General features: G+C 37.4%; 2 protein-coding genes across 7 annotated transcripts in view; one reads left to right on the top strand and one right to left on the bottom strand.

The window, feature by feature from the left end:
- Positions 1-4,377, top strand: part of LOC131311959 (ABC transporter A family member 7-like) — a 13,255-nt gene extending 8,878 nt beyond the window's left edge. Inside the window, exons 15-18 of the mRNA XM_058339628.1 lie at positions 252-380; positions 482-587; positions 799-887; positions 3,803-4,377. Of these exons, the coding sequence (XP_058195611.1) occupies positions 252-380; positions 482-587; positions 799-887; positions 3,803-4,102 (624 nt within the window). The 3' untranslated portion in view covers positions 4,103-4,377. The remainder of the gene's footprint in view (positions 1-251; positions 381-481; positions 588-798; positions 888-3,802) is intronic.
- Positions 4,378-5,746: 1,369 nt separating this feature from the next.
- On the bottom strand, positions 5,747-14,065 carry LOC131311956 (ABC transporter A family member 2-like). 6 transcript variants are annotated; one of them, XM_058339624.1, is made up of 15 exons: positions 13,482-14,060; positions 10,957-11,188; positions 10,667-10,836; positions 10,400-10,585; positions 9,900-10,274; positions 9,585-9,744; positions 9,266-9,492; positions 8,882-8,999; positions 8,709-8,785; positions 8,510-8,599; positions 8,274-8,417; positions 7,893-8,195; positions 7,731-7,811; positions 6,852-7,028; positions 5,747-6,433 (listed from the first exon to the last, which is right to left on the bottom strand). In XM_058339624.1, exons 1-15 carry the CDS (start codon positions 13,848-13,850, stop codon positions 6,158-6,160), a joined length of 2,985 nt encoding a protein of 994 aa, XP_058195607.1. In that variant the 5' UTR covers positions 13,851-14,060; the 3' UTR covers positions 5,747-6,157. The 6 variants fall into 6 exon arrangements, with proteins under 6 accessions (XP_058195607.1, XP_058195605.1, XP_058195604.1 ...); XM_058339622.1 differs by having other exon boundaries at positions 7,893-8,417; positions 13,482-14,062; XM_058339621.1 differs by having other exon boundaries at positions 10,400-10,836; positions 13,482-14,061.
- Positions 14,066-19,892: the final 5,827 nt, after the last annotated feature.

Raw genomic sequence — 19,892 nt, 5'->3', positions numbered from 1 at the left:
AAATGGTAAAAAAGCTACTGCTACTTAAGGAATTTGTAGTTGGAAGGTAGTACCATGCATGATGTATCTGTGATTCTGCATATGGCACTGCAGTTTGTAATTTCTAGAAATATGTAATTGAACTACCGATGCTGATTCGAGCAAAAAAAACTTGTATGATTTCAATTAAGGTCGACCTATACTACTACAATATCAGAGATCTTTAGCTTGTGTTCGAAATTTTTCCCCACTTCCATATACTTTTTCTGCAGGCAGTGGAAGAATCTCTTAAGAGTGTGAATTTGTTTCATGGAGGAGTTGCTGACAAAATGGCTGGAAAGTATAGTGGAGGTATGAAAAGGAGGCTCAGCGTTGCCATTTCACTAATTGGGGATCCCAAAGTACGTCTTTAACCTCCATGCCATCTACCATGCTCTTACTTTTTCAGTGTTAAAACCTCTTGTGCATTGATAATTGTCTAATTATTTAAAATCTTGTAAAGGTTGTTTATATGGATGAGCCAAGTACTGGACTGGATCCAGCTTCAAGAAACAATTTGTGGAATGTCGTGAAACGGGCAAAACAAGATCGGGCAATCGTTCTCACCAGTAATGTCTCTTATAAATATTCGTACCAAAATCAGATTCTGTTCTATCTACTAGACTACTAGTGTTATATGGAGTATAATCCAATCACCATAGTAACAGTTTTGCACTTCGTAGATGCATTGCACAGGCATCTTCCAAAATTGCATTTGATCATTATGTAGGCATGTTTACTTTGTAATGCCATTGATAAGGCTTGTTGAAATTCTTTCAGCGCATTCAATGGAGGAGGCAGAGCATTTGTGTGATCGATTAGGAATTTTTATGGATGGAAGCTTGCAGTGCATAGGGAACCCCAAAGAGGTAATTGTCTGAATGTACACTGCATCTTGGCTAGACAATATGCATGATTTTCACACACCTTTGCCATTATATCCACAGCACATACACCTTGATGATCACTCACTCTTGTCGATACTGATCCCGCTTTCCTCAGTATAATTCTTATGCATACCTATTGTCTCCTCGTTGGCCAGATGAATTATGTACTCCCTCCGTCCCATTTTGTTTGCTTCATATGAAAAGTCATGCCATTTTGACTTCGAAAAAAGGTGCTTTCAAAAATATTTTTTTGAACTTTTTTGCATCATTCAAAACTACTCATTGAGATCTTTTGATTCTTTGAAGGGAAATTTATAAAAATGGTCCCTCTAGTTTGCATGAGTTCTCATTTTCGTCCCTCTACTATTAATTGTATCAATTTTAACCCTATAGTTTTCATTCCATCTCAATTTCGTCCTTCTCCCTAACGCCATCCATGAAACAAACGGAATTGAAGGGCAAAATTGTCATTTTCTCTCACAGAGGGACCAAATTGAAATTTTATGCAAACCAGAGGGATTATTTTTAAAATTTTACATTTTACTTTCGTTTTTTGCAAATAAAATAAAAAAGACCATAAGTAATGTATTTGACTACTGAATTATTTTTTATTGGGTAATCAAACTATATTGGAAAATTTATATTTCATTACACATTACAAAAATATTAGAAAATGTACAAATCAATCCCTTAGCTAATGTCTTTGTATCATGTTCTTATAATCTTCTTATTTTTTCACCCAATAAAAAAAATGTTTAAAATCCGTGTTTATTTGTTATATGAGTGATCTTATGAGTAAGTCCCAAAATAAATACACTTATACCCATATTTTAATGTATTTGATCTCTTAATATTTAATAGTGTTTCATTGCTTAATTAAACACAATTACAAGATTTCTAAATACTATTGAACAACTTTTTCTTTTTAATCATGTGACAAAAAAAATAACGATAGTGAAAATTCAATTGAAAAAAAAAATACAAGACCAAGACAATTAACATAAGGGTCGTTTTTCGAATTTTCTCATATTTTTTGTGATGTATATAATAAAAACTTTACAAAATTTCAACGTATATTTTATTATTCAATATAAAGTGAGATGAGAAATATATTATATATGATGTATTTTAAATTTATTTACAAAAACAAAAGTAAAAAACAAAATTATAGAAATAGTCCCTCTAGTTTGCATAAAATCTCAATTTAGTCCCTCTGTGAGGAGAAATGACAATTTTGTCCTCCAATTCCGTTTGTTTCATTAACGCCGTAAGCGAGAGGTAGGCCTGTCAATGGACCGGATTCGATCCGGATCCGATCCGAAAAATCCGATCCGGATCCGGATCCGGATCCGATAACATCGATCCGATAATCCGATAATCCGGATCCGGTAATTCAATACGGATCCGGATCGGATCCGGATCGGATCGGATTAAATCCGTTATCAATCCGAATCCGAACTTTATTTTTTTTTAAAATTTTAATTTTTTTTAAAAAAATAGTAAAATTTTTATTTTGAAAAAAAAATGTTTAAGAAGTTGTATTTTTATTTTTATTTTTTATTTTAAATTTTTTAATTTTTTTTCTGAAAATAATTTTTTTTTGAAAAAAAAAATTGTATTTTTTTGAAAAAAATATTTTTTTTTGACTAAAATTTTTGAAGTAAAAAAAGTTTCCGGATCGGATTCGGATTTTCGGATCGGATCCGGATTTTTCGGATTCGGATCCGGATTCTCGCTATCGGATTTGAGTCTTATCGGATCCGGATCGGATTGTGTCTTATCGGATCCGGATCCGGATCCGGATCTGTCGGATCCGGATCGGATCCGGCCCATTGACAGGCCTAGCGAGAGGGACGAAATTGAGACAGAATGCAAATTATAGGACTAAAAGTAACACAATTGATACTAGAGGGACGAAAATGAAAATTCATGCAAACTAGAGGGACCATTTATAAAAATTTCCCTTCTTTAAATGGTTTTTAAAAATTGAAAAAATTATGTTGGGAAGTTGTCTATTTTTGGAGGTCAAAATGAGAGTCTCCCATAGGAAGCAAACAAAAGGGGACAGAGGGAGTGTGTCAATTCTATATGAAGCAAGAAAACATGCTAGCTCCTTGAAAAAAGTGCATTTTTGTGTCTGCTCAAAGCTTCAGCTAAATCCATGAAATCATATTTTTGCATAAACTATACGCTACTCCAATAATACTACAAAATTTATTGTTATGATAAGCTGTCATACAGCTCTCTATTTCAGTATGGAAAAGTGGGTTAATTTTCATTCCCTCTAGCGTTGCTTTCTTCTCCTTCCCACTTATGCTTGAAATATACATCTCGTGTTTGGACATGTGTTGTCCTGTGGTCAATTGCCCATGAGCGCAGTAGCATGACTCCATTTCCTGGTATTCTAAAACTTACACCCAGTTTAGTATTCATGAATGAAAGAGGGTATGGTTGAGGCGGTTGAGGTGGATTGGGTGGTGACCTAACCTTTGGCGTATACTATATGCACAAAGTGGTTATCCTCAGATTTGAACCTGTACCGTCAAGATTAATAGGCAGAGATTTAATCATGGAACTAGTGGCCCCCCTAACCTTTCCTGTTGTTCCCGCGGCCCAAAATCGAAAGGAGTTAGTAAGTAGCAAGCGCTGGTTCCATTAGACCCATGTTTTGAGACAATGACAAGGACATGCCTTCAGAGTTTTGGAGTTGAGTTCCGGATACATTAGGGTCATTTAAAATGAAATGAACTGGCTTCATTGGATCCATGATGCTGAATAACTGAAAAATTCTCTAGCCTTTTATTTTGAAAAATGCTTCAGCTACGGAAATAAGGACTTCTATTTTGCATTTTCATTAACATTTTAGTGACATAAAAATTTGGGTTGTGGAATAACAGCTCAAGGCTAGATACGGAGGTTCTTACGTGTTTACGATGACGACATCATCGAACCATGAAGAAGAAGTTCAGAACTTGGTGAAGAATCTGTCCCCGAATGCTAACAAGATATACCACTTGTCTGGAACCCAAAAGTTTGAGCTGCCAAAACAAGAAGTCAGAATTGCAGATGTTTTCCAGGCAGTTGAGAAGGCAAAGAGCAGGTTCACAGTTCACGCGTGGGGTCTGGCGGATACAACTTTAGAGGATGTATTTATCAAGGTTGCTCGCGGCGCCCAAGCGTCCAATGTGCTCTCTTAATTGGAAAATTTCAAGGTTAGATTGTACTGGTGGTATCTTTCCGTGTACCCTGATGATTTAATGGTGAAGAAAATGGGAGTATGTAGGCATACGTATCGATAGCTTTTCTTAACACGTTTGTAGAGCACTCCTCTTGATTTGTATAGTGTATGTTGTAAATTCCATTAGATATTGTAAGCTTGTTTCTTTAATGTCATCATAATAGCATGTTTTTATTGTCATCAGTGACTAATTGAATCTCATTTATGAAATAAATATGCAATTTTTTTTTTCAATTTTGACCTTTGTTGTCATTTCCATGGCTGGGTTTCGGAACCCTGAAACAAAGCATCTCCTTTAAGGAGATTGGATGATCTTTTCTCCTAAACCCCTGTCCACATTCTGGGCATACACGATTTGACATGTTTCAAACTACTAGTTTTTAAAATTTTTTTTTTTACGGATCAAAAAAAAAAAAAAATCTAGAATTGTTTTTTTCCAGAATTTTCGTAAATTAGAGATAAAAGTATACTGCACAACTTTATTTGGAATTACTTTCAAGTAGAAAAACGGGAAATTCCCTTGCTTCAGAAGTCCAAACTTGCTGCCAAATCTTCCTTGCACAGTGCAACAGTTCTTATTCCAGCTTTGACGTTGGTTCGAGTCATGGGAGGAGTTGCTTTCTTTTCTTGATATATAGTGGCATGAAAGTCATTCAATGGTAACCAAGGTGGTGGCGGTGGGTCTTTTGATAGGCCGCTTAGCGGTAGCAGGGATAAGATTGGTGCTGCTGTGGATTGAACAAGAAATAAGAACAATGGAGAAGAAAGGAAGAGTTTATTGATAGATCTGGAATAAGTGAAATAAGTTGACTTATTTTGCTAAAAAATGGTTATTTGTCAAAATACTTGGATAAAAGTAAAAAAATTTACTTTTCCAATTCATCTTGACGAGATGAATAATAATCCACAAAAGTTTGGCGCAAAATTAACAAATGCGAAAAAAATTCAAATAAAGACAAAACCTACTTAATTTTTTTTAAGTTTATGAGAACGCACCCCAACTAACCAACGGGCTTAACTAATTAATTTAGATTTATCTTTATCTTTAATTAAAAAGACCCAACTACATCAGCCCAACTCCTCGCACCTTAGCTACATGGCCCCACTTTAGTCCAATTGAGCCCAAAGCAGTGGATGTAGTTGTTATCTTGGTGAAGTCCAGGCCCAATGCTCGGTACCATATCAAGCGGTACAGGGAGGAAGCCGGTGGCTGCTGGGGGATCTCTTAGGGTTTGGGTGTTTTTGAGCTTTAAATGTTGGGCTTACCCCTTATATTTGGACTTTTAGACCTCACAGGTGTTTAGACTGCATTCCATTTACTCTTATTGTTCTATTTGAACTTTTAGGTCTCTTAGGTGTTGGGTTCTGCGTTTTACTATTGTTTTATATGAGCATTTAAGCCTCTTGGGGTGTCTCATTGGTTGGCATCTTGCCAACGGGGTTGGGTCTCGGATGGACACCTGTTGCCTTTCTCCTTGCTCCCGTTGGTCTTTGTTTTCTCTTTCAAAGATTAATAAAATTTTCTTTTTGCTGTTCCAAAAAAAAAAAACACCCAACCGGCAACAACATAATTATTTAAGAAATGGATCTTCTCCACCCAAAGTTTAGACGGTTGAAACTTATGTTGTATACAGAAATAATGAAGAGGTACAATTTCTTCTTACATGTAATTTCCTTCATGCTACGATCTCTCTCTTTTTGTTTATGAATATATACAGCCTTTCATTGCAAAAATAGGAAAATATCATCTGAATGATGATAATAAAAGAAAGAGAAAGAGAAAGAAACAATATACAACTCTATCTAGAAGCCAAAATCTGTATACCTTTGACGCTACAGGTGTGAGATAGCCGCAACATAATGATATCCAACTTGGTTAAACTGTTCAAAACCTATATATACCTCTTTGATTCTGAAAGCAAACTCTAACTCTCGATACCAATTTGATTAGGAACAGTATCGATTCCTAAATCCGGTTCAGGTTGACCCATGATATTTGTAGTTGAAGCAGCGGTTAATCGAAGAATTCGTTAGGTGAAAACAAGCCGGATCTGGAGAAGCTGAGGGCACCAGAATCATGTTGCTCCCAGCATACTTCCACCATAACACCTTGCTCCCAGCATACTTCCACCATAGCACCTTTAGCGTTCTCTGCAGACTCGGTTCCTGGAATCTCTGCAGACTCGGTTCCTGGAATCTCTACGTACCTCACTCCCATGGGTTTCTGCTTTAACCTTGTAAACGGAAGCAAGGGCTTCTGCGTAGACATTGCAAATGGAAGCAAGGGTTTCTGCATAAACGTTGCAAACAAAAGCAAAAACCCGAAATCAATTCATGACAACAAGTAGTTTCTGTTACAACTTCTCCAATGGCTTGCTATCTGGTTGCTACTGATATATTTGGCATGAAGTTACGAACTTTCATGCCAAACCAATATTATGCTTTTTGACCTTGTAAAGAACATTATGGTCCTACAAATATGCATTTGGTATGTCTAGGAAATAGAAAAAGTAGCATCACATCATTAGAGCAAGTTCACCTATCGCTACATTGGCTGCCAAAGCCAGTACTTTGGCAGTTTTTTTTTTTGAGGGGGGGGGGGTGCAAAACTCATGTCTACCCTTACTTGAACATGGACAAACAGATTTACTCAACTCCAACATCGGACATGCTCTTAGTACACAATTAAGATAGACCAAGCTACACACCTGAACTGAAGTTCTTGAAGTCAAAGTGAGAGTTTCTAAGGTCTCCTCAGCTGCAGCACTTTCCAGCTCTGCTTGCTTCGCTATATTCAGGAAAACTTCTTCGAGAGTTGTAAGACCGAGTTGGATGTCTTCTATGCCAAATTCTCTCTCTCTGTCTTGGAGCTCCGCGAAAAAGTTCTACAAGGATGTAATTGGCAAAAATGTGAATTGCGGATTTACATGTAAGTTCTAGGAGTGGATGTATTTTCTGACAAATAGGATTCATGTTTAACATGAACATGAAGCTCTCAATTTGAAGAAACGTGGCAATTATGAATTGCGTTGCCAATGGAATCATGAATTGCTATAAAGCAATGCCTCCCACCAGAAGAGAAGATAAGACCAAAGAGAAAATGAAAAGAAAGAGCACTAAAGAAAGAAGACGAAATCAATTTGTGAACCTTCTTTTCCCTTTTCCTCTTGTTGTTCTCTTGCCTCTGCGAATCCCGTCACAAATCCAAGACCCAACCACAACCGTAGGTCATTTTTGGATCTTGAATCCGTGGAGAGATTTGTGAAGGGAAAATTCAATGTAAAGGGCTTTTACTTAATTGTGTGTTACTTATGCAATGAAGAATGGTCCTTATCTTTTTCTTTTCCCTCAACAGATCCCTTGAAATTTCCAGATCCACATACAGCCTTAATGAATCGGGAAAGTGAGGACCAACATATGATTGGCTCAATCTGTTGAAGTTAAGTGTTGCATTAGGTTGTGTATGGTTAAACTCCATCGATTCATTTATACTCATGCAACAAAGAATCTTGAATTTCAAATAAAAGAATCTTGAATTTCAAATAAGTTGACATCGAAACTCTTAAACAGAAGTGACTAGCGTTTACCGTCAATAGCCCTTCCCTGTCATGGGGAATAACGTAGGTCAGGAATGACTTGTTTTCCTCTTTAGGTACCACATTCAATTGCTGTCAAAATGATATGCAGATCAAAACACATTTTTATGAGTCAAACAAAAATGTAAACAAAAGCTCTGTCATCGAACATACATCTTTAAAGAACTGTTTCACTGGCCTGTGATTCACGACAATCTCATCATCCCCTCTTAAAGGATTTCCATTTGTGGCTCCAGAGAAGCTTATATTGGCAACAAAACCTGTTCCGAACTTTGACTTCAACCTGATTGAGGTTCCAATACAGCGAAGCCTACCCTTTGCCATGATTCCTATGCGGTCACTTAAAATGTCAGCTTCTTCCATCGAATGGGTAGTTAAAATAATGGCACGTCCCTTCTTTGCATTCTCAATTATGTCCCAAACATGTCTTCGAGTTATTGGATCCATACCAGTTGTCTGCGAATTGAAGGAAACTTCTGGTGAGCAAATTATAAGGAGTGGACTCGTAATAAGAAGGAAGATTTTCTGACATACCGGTTCATCCAATATGACTAGCTTTGGATCACCAATAAGGGCTATTGCAACACTAAGTCGGCGTTTCATTCCTCCGCTGTAACTACCAGATGTAATTTTGGCTGCCTCAGTGAGCCTTACCTCTGCTAATGATTTCTGTGCAACCTGGCTCGGGAAAGAGGGACTCATGTTAGAAAAAAGAAAATCCAGTGATAAAACTATCAAGGAAATCAGTTCCATATTCTCATAGCATTCACCGATTCAATTAAAGCTGGGGGAAGGCCTTTGATGCTGGCAAAGAGGTGGAGGTGCTCTTGAGCAGACAAACCATCCCATAGAATATCAAACTGTGAGCAGTGAAAACACGGTCAATTTTGCTTTTGAGTTAATTGAAACAGTAGGATACTCATATCTACCAATATTGTAAAAGATTTAAAAGAATGAAGCAAGAATCACCTGGGGACAAACTCCTATGATTCTTCGAATATTTGTCATGCCAATAGAGCTCCGAACAGAATCTCCGTATATTAATGCTGTAAAAAGACATGTTATGCTTGGTAAACTTTCGTCGGCCTTTATCCAAATAAATCCAACTGATGAACATGGAAACCTGAAGCAGAAGTCATTACCATCTCCAGCCGTCACTGGTGTAATTCCAGTCAAACAGTTAATTGCAGTAGTTTTCCCAGCTCCATTGGGCCCAAGGAGACAAAATAGTTGATCTTTTGGGAAGTTAACCCATAAGCCCTGAAAGTAAGGTTCACATTATATTTGCGCAGAAGTAATTGTATGCCCACTTCTTTTAAAATTTCGTTGGAGGGGGAGGGGCTTCGTTTCAGAACCTATTAGTAGAAGCTCACAGCTCTAGCACAAAGGAGTTCTTATTTGAGCTATAAATCCTCTTCCCCATAAATGTAGCCTAAATATTTTTCAGCACATGTTTTAGAAAGACACTTTTACCTGGGGAGAACCCTAAAATAGACTAAGGACACAAGGTGAAAGGACACTGTTACCTTAAGAGCATGATAATGCGAGGTCTTTGTACATTTACAACAACCAATCTTTGTTGTACCGGGATACATCTTCACAAGACCACGTATTTGAACAGCAATATTCGTATCGACTACATCTTCACTTGCTGCTTGTTTCACAGTGTTTTCCTCTTCATATACGTCCTCGTCATCTGGAGTAACATCTTCTGGTGGGGGACCTGAACTTGTGCAACTACAAATGCCACCCTCTTAAAGAAGAACAAGAAGAAGCATTAGTTACACGAGTAACAGTCAACCAAGAAAATTAAGGAAAATAGGATTTTCGAACAAACTCAGTTACCTGCCACCTTGTTTCCACCTTTCCCTGTCCAATATCCAGGGTTTAAGAAGTAGAACACTGATTTTCTTACACCAGCAGAGTTTGGGATAATATTGTCGAAGTAGATTGCCAAAAAAAACCACACAAGGAATGTCGATATGAGCCATATATAAATATCATTCTGCCAAACACATGAAAAAATATTATAAGTGTTAACAGCAATGACCACTATTGAGCTTCGCTGGCGATGAACAAGAATGAGAAATACAGGCATGCTCATGCCCACACAATTAACGCAAACAGGAAAGGGACTTAAGTTGAAATTGTTGGACTTACTAGCGTCATAACGCACTGGGTATCGTTTGGTGCACATTTCCCTCTTTGGCTCCAACTGACTCCAGGATCGTTGGGAGTGGCAGTTGCAACAGAAAGCAATATAAGGCCTTCGGTGAGAAGGTTTGGTGGGAACAGAGACCAGACAAACCGGAAGGTACCAGAGAAGCTAGAACTGTAGGGAAATCCAACTTGTGTAACAACCTGCAAAGAAAAAGAAAAATCCATCATGCTGACTGGGTAAGTAACATTTGCTTCGAAATCCAAAAGTGGGTTACTTGCCTGAGTGAGAAAACCGATAATAAATATGGAGAAGCCCGCAACTGTCGATGACGATGACTTGCTAATAAAGGCTGAAAGCATGAAGGCATAGCTGATCTAGCGATAAGGACAGATCAGCCACCACAATTCTTAAGAATGAGGTTCCCTTTATGAGGACAAGAGGATATTGCCTAGGAAAAAATATATGTATTGAACTTTCGTATTGGTAGACAGAAGCTTACCATATTAAGTTGGAATAGAAAGAAAAGAAAAAACACAACCCCAAAGCTGTTGTGCAGGAAAAAATCAAATTGAAACATCATCCCGAAGAGAACTGTGAGAGTTGACGAAAGAACAGCGAGAATTCCTTCCCAAATGAGCCACGAGAACCAATAGGCAGTATCATAAAGACCCATCATAGACATTGCCTGTTGAGGAAACGTGACATGAGATGACTGAAAACTGTTTTGCGAGGACACGAAACTTGCACTTGAAATACAAATCAATACCTGGCGAAGTTTGAGTTCTTTCTCAGTGATCAACGAACTAATTTGAAAGACAAAGCCAAACATGGCAGTTGCAAGGAAAAAGGTTGGTCCTGCCAAACCGACAACAAGGATACTTTCCACTGCAGGGTGTGCAAATTCCTTCAGACTGACAACCCAGCTAAAGTTTGGATCTAAGGTGCAAGGAGTCAGAGTAAGTAATGCGTTTAATCAACAGGAAATATTGAGGTCACAGCACTTCAAATGCGCATTGAGATTTGCAAGGATAAAAAAAATGGTCATATATCTAATACCTCTAATCAAAGACCTTGCAATTTCACGCTCTGCTGCAAGTTGTAGAGGAATTTGGAATTTGAATGTGGGATCTTCATATTGCCCTCTTTTTTCAACACTTGTAGAATTAGTCTGTATACCATAAGTTATCACCGCAGCATTTCTCTCAGTAAAATGGAGAGCTCCAGGGCAAGTCATAGGATTGCTGAGAAGCCAGTCATCCACTTCACGTTTAGTTCTAAATGCCATAACCTGCACAAACAAGGTATAGAAGAGTGATCCTCTGATATTGTACACTTTGGAGATGTTAGGGTGCATCCAATGAGAACCTAATCCATAGGTTCGGTGGACTTTGCTTCCATTCAGACCATGTTGGCTGTGAGAGGGGTTTGTGGTGTAGGCACAGGCTCGGGGTCTTATTGAGCTGATAGAAGAAGCTCTTCTGTCAGTAGGAGACTTCGGACGAGGTTCATGGCAGAACGGAGACAGCTCTCAAAATGGCAGACAACAACAGATGTTTTGAATATCTGTGTTATGTTCGGAAAAATATCAAAGGGTGAAGAAGTTGGTACAACTTCAGGGGCTCTGGGGATACATATTTTTTTCTCACCTTTGTAGTCACTGTTTTATAGAGAATTATTTCTCCTGTCCATGAATATAAGCCGGTTTAGGCAGAACCATGCGAATTTTCTGTATGAAAACTGAAAAAATTGAAACTGGTAAGGCCTCTTTGTCTTTCAATCTCTCATTGTGTGATCAAACGCTTTCACAGTTTAAGTACCATTGCTAACATATGATCTTTGGACGCTGTTCATTGCCAGAATTTGGCTTTATCTACCCATTATGTCAAGTTAGCATTGGAGATTATCTAAGGTAATGAAATGGAACTAAATCTACCCCAAATTGAGTGAAACCCAAAAAGAAAGGTCTGACAAGCCATTCTTAATGGTTAACATATTAAGCAACCGATAACATGATTTCTTGAGCCTTAGCGTAAATTACAATTTGACTATAATCTTTCAGAGGTTACAGAACTGAAACAGTCATTCGGAGATACCAGATAAATGTTACTGTTCCAAAATTTCAGCCATTAAGTTTGGTACAGAAAAAATTTGTTGCAGAAAACTTTCTGAAAAACATTCCATGGAAGTGTTTGATAAATCGAAAGGTTAATGTCTTATTGAGTTTTTAAAGGTAACATACCAAGCAGAGTTCTACGTCTAAATCTTTAAAAAAAAGAATAAAATACTATAAAATTGAAGCCACAGAACCACAGTTAATGATTATATACATTCTTTCACATAAACTTGCAAATTTCAAAATCAACTAAAAATTCTGACTTATTTAAGGCTAAAATTAAGAAACTTAAAATTAAAGAATATTTTTTCCACCCACAGTTCAGGATGCCTAAAAAGCTTATTTTTTTCCTTTAAAATTTTTAGCCTTTAGTTGAAAACTAAGAAACTTAAAACAAATTGAACAAGGACCAAAAGAAGGCCAAACTAAAAGAAATGATATAGATATTGTACTTATATTGATCCTTTAAAGCTTAAAAAGGTAAGGAAAAACAAAAACAGAATATCCAAAAAAGCCAGTCTTTTAGCCCATCCAAAGTAAAAATTAATAAACTAAGCTTCGCAAACTCTACTATTATTCTCTTATATGACCCTCATGAGAGGCAAGACGGAACCCTCCACAATCCCGCTTGACGATTCAAATCGTGCAGTTGGAAGGCTAGATGTGCATATCATCCCTCTAAAAATTCAAGTTGATTGGCATCGTGAAGGGCTTGATTGAATCGTATATGTCGTATGAGAAATGGACAGCTAGACAAATCGACCATTCATTTCTCATGTAACAATTATGCTTTGTCTGTGGATCCACTAATGTCTGATCAATCTTATTTCTCGCATGGATGAGAAACACATTGAGACTAACAAAATGAATGGACGACTCAAATGGGAGACCGTCGTGGGTCTCATTTTGCATAACATGAATGTTACATGAGAGGGTCAAACATGAACCAAAATTGGAGTAACAATCTCCTAATTTCACCCAGTCATTGACTCAAAGTCATATGAGTTAATTACTTAAATTAAAGGAGTCTCAAATGGTCAATTTTTTTTAAGACTATCTATTCTCTCTCAAACTTACAATAAAACTATGAATCAGGCTTCAGCTCTAATTTATGCTTTAATTTTTGTTTCTCCGTTATAGTGCGCTTCGCAAATGAAACTTTTACTCAGCCAACTGGTGGCTAGTTCGGTTGGCCACCCTTTACACTTCCATAGGGGAGGTCAGGGTCGGGGTCAATCTTTGCCAAAAGCAAATGAAAGGGTTATTTGTTATGGCCTTATGGGCATTCAGTTGGTCTTAGTATGACTGTGGATTTATCTCCAATTTATGTTACCAAGATATTGATTTCTTCTACCGCTTGCAATAACAAAACAATTGAAACCACTCAAACTTGAGCGTAAGTTTGAGAAAAAACGTTACATTTCAAAAAAAAAAACAGAATCGAAACTTCAAGACCTAAAAACGTTACCTTGTCCGAAGGAATAGGCCGGCCAGGATTATTAGCCATAATCGAACTCACGATCGACGCGATCCTGGAGCTGTCATTGCCGCTCCAGACGAAGTCGAAGCAGGGGAGCTTCACGTAGAACTTGTCCTCGCACGGCGGGATCGGCGGCGACACGAGGGGCTTCGGATCGGGGACGTCGTCGTAGGTGGTGGTGGTGGCGAACTGGACCTTGAGGGACTTCTGGATGCAGAAGAGTCCGAAGATGAAGAAGAGAGAGGAGAACAGCTGGAGGAACGTGGACCGCTTGTTCCGCCATGCGAGGATGAGGTTTTTCCTGAACAGAGCTCTGAATTGCTGTGCCAGTAGTGGATATCCCCTCAACAACTCCATCAACTCTCTCTCTCTCTCTCTCTCTCTCTAGATTTTCGGAGAGAGTTGTTGCAGTTGTTTTTATTGAAACGGCTTTATATATGCTGGGGAATGAAAATCGCGCGGTTTAGTGCATGGGGATTCGCGAAATTCTATTCGCACGCTGGTATTTTCTCAGTACCCACGCATTCGAGCGGAGCCGTGAATAGTTTACGGAGTCAATCGCAACTGTTCTAAAGTATTCTCGACGGCTTGGATGTTAATAAAACTCTTCTGAGAAAAAGTTTTTTTGGAAAAAATTTATTAACATTTGAACCGTTCAGAATACTTTTAGACGATCGCGATTGATACTTTAAAAAATTTGTTTACGGCTTTCGTAAATAAGTTTCTCTCCTCTATATATAGGCACATACATAAATATACATATAGCTAGCGTGTACATACGGGTTTTGGATTCGTCTCGGATCCCACAAAAATAATCCGAGCCGCTCCTTTTATTCAAAATAGTTTGTTTAGAGTCCTTACGAAAAATCAACTCAATAGATCGTATCGGTAAAAGCGTTTACGGAACATCTAACTTTGCTTTAAAATCCAAACCAAATGAGTGAATTGGATTATTTTTGTTAGACCCAAAACAGGTCAAAAATCCGTACGTACGCGCTGTATGTAATATATGCACTCATATTCTTTCCGGAATCCTTATGTGCTCGTGAGAGCATTTTCAAGGAGAGTGGCAAAATTTTAAACCAAATGTAACTTTCTTTTTTTTTTTTGATCCGAACCAAATGTAACTTGATAGCAACTTTTTTTGTCATAGCTTCTTACTATATTTTATACATCAGAGGAGTTAGGGGGTTGAGAGTCAGTAAGTTAGTTCACCGGAGATTCAGAGGCTATCCATAGCTTTGAATCCCTCCCACGTCCCTCGCAGGGTTCGAACTCCCAACTCCAATAAGGAAGGCTTGGGATCACGCCAACTGAGCCAAGGCTCATTGGCATGTTAAATTCGAAAAAATTCTTAAATTCAACTGAGCCAAGGCTTAAATATATATATATTTTAAAAAATTCTTAAATTCGATTCTCTTTCGATAACGGCACATTTTGATCAACATAGCAGGATGAAATAAAGATTCGTTCGTATAAGAATGGTATTGCAGTGCATTTTGAGTAGTTCATGAATGAGTATTGCTGGCCACGATCAATAAAATGGATTTCGCATGATCAATAAAATGAAAACCATGGCAATGTAAATAATGTTTCACTCATCTTTTGGGTTGGCGAACGAAATTGCACTTCATTTTCTGAACGCGACACATACAAATTAAGAAGGGAATTTCTTAGCATTGTTTTTTTTTTTTACTCCCATGCATGTTTCCTCAAGTTGTACGTAAAACGGCTGCAACTCAGAGAGACTCGTCCAGATACAATGAACCAAAAAGAGGAACCTTCCGTTTGCCTCGATCGGTGGCCAACCAGTATGCCCCAGTTTCAATTCACCAATCGGTAAATTTTTCCAACAATATATTCTACTTTAAATTTGACAAGTCTCAACAAATTAAAAATCAGTATCAAGGACAACTAAATTATGCTACTCTATGTCACCAAATCAATGAAGATTTTTTTTTTTTAACTTTGAGAGTTGATTACATTATCTTAATTTGATATCCAAAGTGCAAATCTCTCAGCGCGCAAGTGATGACACACTTAGAGCATATTCCTGTTTTTTTTTTTTTGTTTTGTTTCGTAGTCGTTAGAGCATCTCCAAAGGAAGAAGTAGATTTTTAAGTCGTCAAATATCTCAAACTAACGTAGAATGTTACTCCCGTAGGAAGGATCGATCGAAATACTTATGGCCAATTCTATATATAATGCTATTATTATTGTCGCGAGAAGATTCCTTATTATTCCTTTTTGTTGACTACTGGCTCAATACTAGTTTAAATCGATTTGTATTAATATTATCATCGTACCGCTACTTATTTATTGGACTTAAAGGTCAGCACTTTATATTCTATTTAGCTAGACATGGATATATCTTGCAGACAAGTTATGTTCATAAAATAAAATAAAATTAGAATTTTTTCCCTAACAAAAGTGACATGTATAATTTGTCTCCCAATTTCATATAATTAGTGGGGGCTAAAACCTCGGTGGGAAAATTAAAAGATGTACGTCAGCCAAAAGCCTTAAGTATGGGAAAATTTTAATTTCTAACAAGCTAGCTTAGTGGATAAAATCCAACGCTATCTGGGTATGGCTTTTGGATTCGGTTGCCTACGGTGGTGGTTTTTGAGCTCTCCAATGGCGACGGTGAAATCTTCAAGGTGCCGATCTAGTGGCGATCCTCCACCTACTTCCACGAGCAAGAGGATGGGTTCAGAATCAGAGTTGCGTGGCTTTTCTTGTATTTTGTTTTTTTGTTTTTTTCCTTGCTGTGGTTGTAATTTTGTTCTTGTTTAATATATACGGGGTAATCTCCATTTCGAAATAAAAATAAAAATCTCTAAATTGGTTTGAGGAAGGGGAGTGATTTTGACACTTCTCAAATTGTTAACCACACTTCCAAAGGTAGTGCCAAAATCAACTCATATTGATTTTCTCACCCCCCAAAATTAACAATTTAGGGAGTGCAAAAATTAACCCATATTGATTTTGGCACTCCCCTGGAAATTGCAGTTAACAGTTTTTGGGGTGCCAAAATCACTTCCTTTGAGGAATTGATCCACATGATATTAGTGACCACCTAGTATGGCTGGCAATCGCATAAATAATAGCTGGTAAAAAAAAGATTGCATAAATAATAAATGTATCTCAATAATAATTTATTACTAGTGGTTATGATATCATAAGCAGCATTAATAAATTATTACTGAGATACATTTAGTATCAAAAATAATAATTTATTAAAGGTTCTAGGGTTCTATCCAACATGCCTCATCATCTACACGAGGAATAGTCCCGTCAAGAAATAAAACGTATACACGAGGCCACTCGTCAATATAATTTACATTTTTTGAGATAAATGTAGAGGATGTTTGATTGTTACTTCTTCGGAAATGGATATTGGAACAAAATTAGAATATTCGGTTATATAAATGTCAAAAAAAAGCAAACTATTCGGATTAATTAGTATAAATACGCTATTTTGTGCACGGCGATTGTGCACGGGTACATTTTAAAAGGGCGTAAAGATCAAACACAATCGTATCGAATGATTTGACCTTTGAACTCCTGCGCAATATTGATGTTTAGATATGAATACTTATAAAATAAATAAATTGACTAAACTATCAATTATTGTAACAATTTTTTATTTGATTTCTGTCAACTTGTGATCTTCTACTTTCACCCGCGATCAACTTCTATAGTATTTGACTTAATTACTATAGAGCTATAGTGACGAAACCTGGCGAGGAAAATAGATTTCGTACAAATTTATACTCTACGCAACCCAAAAAAAAAAATTATTGCCTAATGTTACACGTTTGCCCAAAAAAAATTAAAGTTGCATCACAGATGTACCCTTTCGGCAACGGAAATTGCTTGCAAAAAAAGGATATGGTCGCCAAAAGGGGTTTTTTTTTTTTTTTTTTTAAATTTTATATCAAAACACAAACATAAGATTACTATTACGTACTAAACTTGACAGATTACAAAAAAAACAAACACATTTCTTCGATCTCCACTAACTGTGTTTTATGTGGTCTTACACAGGATCTTTACTAACGGTTTGTTTTGGGCCGTTACTAGAAACATATATTAAGTTTACCAAATCGAAAATTTATTACATTCAAAAATGTATAGACCCAACGCCACATTCAGTGGTTAATCCACTAACAGTTTAATAAAAGCCGTCGCTGCAGTTCCGCTTCTAGTAACGCGTTAAACCTTATTACTTTCTGTACCGACGTTTTTTCCTCTGTGGCCAAAAAAAACCGACCGGAGGTCTTGATTAATTTTCTTGTATTTACCTTCTGGGGCAAAATATTGGGCAACGAAAACTCGCGATAATTATTTTCGTCTCCCAAGCTCATTGCGATGAAAACCAATGAATTTTCTTAATAGTGTATCTATCTCGTAGAGACATAACCGTTTCATCGCGGAAGACCCAATTTGTAACAGTGTATCTAGTAGACAAGTTGCGTGTATAAAATACGTAAATTGATTAAAATTCCAAAAACCAACTTCAATATTTTAGAGGGTGTTTCTACTAGTGAAAATCAGGGCAGAAAAATATTTGCGGTCGAAAAGCTGTTAGGTGCTTTCGGTAGTGAATAAATTGTTGAGAAATATTAAGTTATTTCCGGTAGTGAATAAGTTGTTGATTTGTGAGTAGAGTTACTGTAACAAAAATAATTTTTCTGACGGGAATGACTTCGGTGTCCCCGGTCATTTTGGGGACACCGTAACTTTTGGCATAACAAAACCATTATGAGTATAACCAAAACCTATTATGAGCATAACCAAAACCATTATAAGCATAACAGAACCATAGCAAAACATAACTTATTTGTTATGTCTTGGTTGGGTTTGGTTATGCCTTGGTTGATTTTTTGGATATTCCTTGGTTATACCTTATTTGGGTTCGGTTATGCTTGTAACAGGTTTTAGTTATGCTCATAATGGTGAAGTTATGCCAAAAATTACGGTGTCCCCAAAATGACCGGGGACACCATAGCATATATCATCATTGGGAATGACTTCGGTGTCCCCGGTCATTTTGGGGACACCGTAACTTTTGACATAACAAAACTATTATGAGTATAACCAAAACCCATTATGAGCGTAACTAAAACCATTATGAGTATAACAGAACCATAGCAAGGCATAACTTGTTTGTTATGCCTTGGTTGGGTTTTGTTATGCTTTGATTGGTTTTTTGGATATTCTTTGGTTATGCCTTGTTTGGGTTCTGTTATGCTTGTAATGGATTTTAGTTATGCTTATAATGGTAAAGTTATGCCAAAAATTACTGTAACGCCCCGAGCAGACCACTGACCCAGTACCCTGATTTTGATCCACAAGCCACACCACATGGCCCAAAAGCTTAAGCACAAGGTACTAGTAGTAGCCCACAAGGTTTGTTATATGCCCAAGATCATCCATGTAGACTTCTGATGTGGGACGGGGTATTACAATCTCCCCAACTTTATAGCCTCGCGCCCTCGCGAGGGGTTAAGGGCTATAATCACCGACACTAATCAAACCAATAACCAAATCCAACTAAACACCAAAGGCTCACACGGTCGTGTACATGGATGGCTCTGATACCAAGTTGTAATGCCCCGATTTTCGGACACGTTATTTAAATCATTTTCAACTGATTTAAAAACTCATAAAAACCGAGATATAAGAAAGGAAATTTTATTAAATAGAGTTTAGCAGCGGAAACCTCAAATACCAAATTCAAACCTACTTAATAGTCTTACAAACTAACAAAATGAAATAGAGTTTGACAAATGTGATACCACTTATGAAAAATTTAAATAAAAATACTTCAAATTAACAGAGCTTCTAAGGGTATGGCCTCCAAGGCTCAACAAACTCCCCTTCCTCAGTTGGGAGGTCCTCATTCTGGTACGGATCATCTTGCAGCGGATTCTGCTCTTCGGTCTCCTGATTACCTGGCATGAAACGCCAGCGCAACGGCACTATGATGAGTTTTGAAACTCAGTAGATAATCCCAACCCTACTACCCCCTTACCTTACAATTAGCAGATCAACAATATAATAATTCATAATATACAGAAAGTATGGAACAATAGCACATCGTCTTTTTCTTTACTATCCATCATCTTACATGAAATCTAAGGATCATCTCCACGTGACCCTTTCCTCCCACATCCACTAACTACAACCGTCTCATGGGTCCACCCTTCCTCTTGCTTATCCTGCACCAGGGTCCTAGGTGAGCGCATCTAAGTTATGTACCGAGTATGTTCTCACTTAAGACCATAACAGGAGGATCGAGTCATCCCATGACGTATCGTACATTAGGGTCGGACATCCACTACCCCACGCTAACTATAACCGTCTCATGGGACCCATTCTCTTTCTCCAAGA

This window comes from Rhododendron vialii, chromosome 12a (genome assembly GCF_030253575.1).
Source record: "Rhododendron vialii isolate Sample 1 chromosome 12a, ASM3025357v1".
NCBI classification, from domain to species: domain Eukaryota; kingdom Viridiplantae; phylum Streptophyta; class Magnoliopsida; order Ericales; family Ericaceae; genus Rhododendron; species Rhododendron vialii.
Note: the sequence above shows the minus strand (reverse complement) of the source record. Positions and strands in the feature narration are given on the sequence as shown.